The sequence below is a fragment of the Nanorana parkeri genome, unplaced genomic scaffold (genome assembly GCF_000935625.1).
Source record: "Nanorana parkeri isolate BGI_ZX_2015 unplaced genomic scaffold, ASM93562v1 scaffold199, whole genome shotgun sequence".
NCBI classification, from domain to species: Eukaryota; Metazoa; Chordata; class Amphibia; order Anura; family Dicroglossidae; genus Nanorana; species Nanorana parkeri.
The window spans coordinates 723,223-728,497 of record NW_017306467.1 but is presented as its reverse complement, the minus strand read 5'-3'; the positions used below and the strand labels follow the sequence as shown (position 1 = coordinate 728,497).

Below are 5,275 nucleotides of genomic sequence, written 5' to 3'. Positions count from 1 at the left end.
AAAAAAAAAAAGCTTCTACACCCAGTTGGTATACCTACCTCAGAGTCAGAGTCCAGCACCCCACCACCTCTTTATCTGCCCAACAACGGCCAACCTTAGGATAAATAACAACTACAATTCCATGTCTATGAGGATGTAGCATATAGTACAAAGCAGAACAATAGTTAATTTCTTTCAAAGGTGTGAAGAACTAGTATTTGTTTATTTGCACTGTTTTAAAAAGGGAAACACATGCAGAAAAATGCAACAACCTAGAAAATCCTCAACTTGGTTGCAATAGTTTTTATAAATGGAGCCGTACAGTCCTTGTTTGGATTGAACATTACTTATATATTCAAAGTAGTATTAAACTCTCAAACGTTTTTCAATAATGAATCTAGTTGAAACAAATCTGCATTGTCCCGCAAAGTATTCTTTACATATTTGCCCAAACATTTCCAGTCATCATGCTTCTAAACAGCTGACTCCATCTCTCTCAGCTCCACTTCCCTGACCTTCCTGATCAGTACAAGATCACAAGGGACAGCTCTCAATCTACTAGCTTAGAAAAGGAGGAGGATTGGGGGGAGAAGCTTGCCTTGCTGTTGCTATGTGTTTGTGGAGACACACTTACAGTTTACTAGCAGACTCAAGGGTGGCTCCACAGGACACTGCGAGGGAAAGGAGCCATTCTAAAACAGCATATCAGGACCCGTGCTCAGGGGATCAGCTGGTTCAGCAGGAAACTAAAACCTTTAAACATCAAGGAGGAGCATCCATTGTAAGTGATTTCATCAGCATTTAAAATAGATCTAAAATATTTTGACTTTAATATCACTTTAACATGATATTAATCAATACCGTTACATTTCCTATCCATTTTGTGTTCATCAGTGCATTGCATCAGAAACAGAAGGCCAGAGTTTCTTCGTTCAGTGTCAACGTTATCATAAGCGGCAAAGTACTTGTTTCTGACATCACAAGCTGTTATGGTCACCTAGCTTGGTACACTTTAGTTGAAGTTTCTCCACTGATAAAGTGTCACTTTAATAATGAATATGAAATGATCACTCACCTGGTCACAGTTTCACCCTCTAGTGGACACCATGCATAGATCTCACAGGTCTTCAACGATCCACGAGTAGAATGTACACAGCGTCCTGTCTGTAGACCTACCAAAGGACAAAGCTGAAATCAGTGGGATCAGTTTTGCACAGGAAACCTTACATGCCTTGACCTACTGACCGTCACCACACCTATACCTAAGCATTACTCTCTAAACATTTTCTACTGACTATGACTGATTCTTTTTACTAGTTGTAGCTTGTGATAAATGTTTGACTTGCATTTCTTCAATTTAAAGGATTTTCTACATTTCTTTCCTGCCTGTGATTCTCTCTCACACAATTTCCAGCTTTCCTCTCCTCTGCTCTATAATTAAAACAATATTTTCACATTTCTGTACCTGTATATCTTCAAAGACTATAGTGGCATAATAGTCTGACTCTTATTGGTCCTATGTGTTTCTCATGCCATGTTGTTTGTATAAGAAACAAGTTAAAGTGCACCTGGGACCAGACTATGGGCATTCAATTGTTTACATTTTCTAAACCATCAGTAAAAGTTTTTTTTAAATGTAAACAAACAGCAGGTGCTGTAAGTTGCCTGGAGCCTAATTTCAGAGTTTGTGTAGTGATCTTTGAGGGCCCGTTCACACCAGATGCAGTGCGTTCCGGCCCAATTCTAGCCAGAACGCACTGCCTCGCATTGCGGCCAGCTCACTTTTTTGTGGGGCAGGAGGGGGCATGGCGGGCAAAAAAGTGAGCAGGCCGCAATGCGAGGCAGTGTGCACTGCATCTGGTGTGAACGGGCCCTGAGGGTAATTTCCTCCATAGTACATATAGCCACAAAGGTCAGTGAGGTCTTGTTTTAAAGTTATTTTACTGTTAAGAATATGTTAATACTTTAATGTGCATAGAGTGGGAACAGCATGCGAATGTTCAAAGAGATCATCAGAATTTAAAATATTTTTTTTAAAAGTCTGCTCCTATGTAACAATATTTCCATACATAATTCCTTTAATTAGGATCCTAAATACGATGTCAGTGCTGATGACTATGAATTACTGACAAATCGTATGAAGTAAATGAAATGGCAAACACCTCGCTATTTTCAGGCACTTTAACATACACATTAGGCAGTAATACTGATAACTTTCTTACTTATTTTAGGCTTATTATGTATTTAATACACTAAATATTTCTAATAACATAATAGAGGAGAAGAGCTTTTACCAATGCTAGAATATACTTAAACCCTTCTCTAACCTTATTCAACCCTTTTGGATGATGACTTTTAAGCAGAAATGGTTGGGGTGCCCATAGGGAAGACTGATTAATTGCTGCTGGGTTGATTACTGCTGTAATATAATGATTCATTGGCTCATATTCCCAAGCTTCTTGCCTGCATTTCCCTTGTATGGAGATCTTGTTAGTCAATATACATTAGGCTGTAAATATAAGTGTTTCTAGCCACTTACCATGACCCAGTACATGCATGGCTCCACTTCTGCAGTCATCAGCAGAGATACACCTAGCATCTACTACAGACTTACTCTGAAAAATACATTATAAATATAAGAAATAATTTAATTTAAAGAAGAGAACAAAATAGGAAAACAAATTCACTTGCCAGGTTCCCCAATTACCCCCTAAACAACCTTCATTCATTCATAATTCGTCTGAATCCGAATCCTGAAACAAATTGACTTTCGGACCCGAATTCCGAAAAACAAAATAACGAAAAATCCGAATGAAAACGAAACGAAACACATTTTTTTGCCGGCGCACATGTCTAAACAAGATACATTTAAAATGATGGCATAACTGTTTTCTCAAAATGCCTGTTTTGTTTCCTCACTTATGCATAACCTTCCACAGCTTTTGTGGACTGGTACTGAACATTTATCACTACTATAAAATAATCTCTGCTAGTTTATTAACATATAAAACTCCACTTATAGGCACCTTTTAGATTCCCATCCCTGCCTTTTTCCGATTCCTTTCTGTCTTCTATTGTTCTCTTTACTCTTACACAACTTTCATAATCTTGACATTACATTTCTACTATTTTACATCCTCTCCTCTGAAACAAGCTTTACTCTTGCTATTCTTATTTCTCTTCAATAAAGATAGTCTTAACCTAAAAAAAATGTATTTGCTCAAATATAACATATATTACCATAACACACAGAAGTTCTCTCACCTCAGGGCAGGTCCCCAGAGTCTGAAGTTTGGTGCTTTCTGTCCTGGTTATGATGGTAAAGATGCTACCACCCTGAATTAAAATATAACATGAACTGTAAGGGTTATTTTTTTTATTGCAGTGTGACACATAGGTAAGCCAATGATGTGTGAGGAAAAAGGAATATGTTCTTCTTAGATTAGTTACCCATAGATGTCCATTATGTTTAGGGTACACCTATGCAATTCAGTTAAAAAAAACAAAAAAACACTTCTTGAACTTCTAACAAAGTACTTGAGAAGTATAATTACTAGATACACTGAATTACATACTTATATTTGCTGTTTTGGCGGTATGATGGGGTGATTTACTAAAGAAGTATAGCATGATTACTATACAAAGCGTACTTTCATCTAGCTTAGTGAATGAGGTGAAGCTAAGTAAAAATTCACTTTGCAATGTGAACAAGCCATGCTCCTTTAGTAAATCGACCCTATTGCTTTAAGTACAATTCTATTTCACAATCTCAATAACTGTTCATACTACAACAAAGATACCATACACTCTGTGAACTATAACAACATTACAATTGCTCTGGGAATGAACTTGTGAAGTTTTTTCTCAAAGTACATATGTTTTATTTCCTACAGAATAGAAAGTTATGATAATAATGATACAGTTTCTAGTTTATAATAATTCGTTATTTTCATCCTTGGGTCTGGCATTATAAAGGCACCTGCAAGCATTAGAAAACAATTCCTTGATTTGGCTATTTATGCTGGGTTCACACGGTAACAATTCCAACAGTTGGACCCTGGCTGATGTTCTCTGAGTCTGCTTGAGAGGAAAGTTCCTCCTGCATTAGCACAAACATGCATGTTTGCTGAAAACAGCTTTTTAGAAAGATCTTTGCTCTGTGTATAGGTAACTGTGCGTGGCTAGGTGGTATAATCCAGTGCTCCTAGTCACATCTTACCTCAGGGGGTTTCACATACTCCGCTACATCCCAGATTCTCCTGGCTCCCCTGTGGGCTTTGGACATAGAAACCCCTTTGACCTTGGTGATGACAGCACTTTCTGGGCCAGTCTCCCGTGCCTGATACCCTTTCTGGACCACAAACACATACCTGCCAAAAAAATAGCACAGCTCAATGCCAGGCAATACTATAGTAAAGTTCTGTTTGATCAAATGTTTTATTTCCCATTCTCTAATATAAATAAATGCTTGATCCAGACATTTTATTACAACAAAATGCATTTTTTGTCATTATTCCTAAGTTCTATTGCAGCGTCAGATTGTCATGCACTGTCACTTACCATGCAAAGTAAACAATGATTAGAAGCTGTAGCAATCTGTAGATGGTGCCAAGATTACGGTTCTTCACCACAATAACTTTGGGGGTCTCGTACTCCCACAGTTGCCCCATCCATGTCAAAGAACGGTTCCGGCAGCCTGTCATGGGCCAGTGTCCTGTCTACAGTCACAGAGTGACACGTGGTCTCAGTATTCTTGTACAAAACCAGAATGTTACCTGCCTGATCCTGGAAGAAAACAAAGCACAGTGTAAAGAGCGTTGCACTGATGCTTGAGCATTGTTAGGTTTAGGTTCCTCCTCCCGAGAACGTTTGTAAAGTAATTAGTGCTGATCTACACTGGAACATTGAGAGCAGAGGGGGCAGAGCAACAATCGATAGTTTGCAGCTAGAACATTTGTGCACTCTAGTGGTAAAGTTGGAAAATACAATAGGCTCAATTGACAAAACTTTAACACCAGCCTAAGGCATTCTGTTTTTATCCATGTGATTGTAATTTCCAAATTGTATTAGACTGAACATAGCTGTAACTTAAAAAAATTTAAAATAAGACTACTTATCCTGGTGGGTTAGCTTTGTAAATTGAGCCTAATGCATTCTAGATTTTTCTTTTAGTTTTTATTCAATACTACAATTTAGATGATCCTGCCCAACGTATTATAACCTAAAATATGTAATTAACCACTTCCGGCCTGCCATATGTATGACCACTAATGTCTCCATAAAAAGGGACCTGTCA

The 5,275-nt window shown here is 38.0% G+C and overlaps 1 protein-coding gene across 1 annotated transcript in view; it reads right to left on the bottom strand.

Annotated features, from left to right (window-relative positions):
- P2RX2 (purinergic receptor P2X 2) overlaps window positions 1–4,682 on the bottom strand; it is a 22,962-nt gene extending 18,280 nt beyond the window's left edge. Inside the window, exons 1-5 of the mRNA XM_018555493.1 lie at window positions 4,540–4,682; window positions 4,199–4,349; window positions 3,244–3,315; window positions 2,519–2,594; window positions 1,055–1,151 (exon numbers count right to left, since the gene is read on the bottom strand). Of these exons, the coding sequence (XP_018410995.1) occupies window positions 1,055–1,151; window positions 2,519–2,594; window positions 3,244–3,315; window positions 4,199–4,349; window positions 4,540–4,682 (539 nt within the window). The remainder of the gene's footprint in view (window positions 1–1,054; window positions 1,152–2,518; window positions 2,595–3,243; window positions 3,316–4,198; window positions 4,350–4,539) is intronic.
- Between the last annotated feature and the right edge of the window lie 593 nt (window positions 4,683–5,275).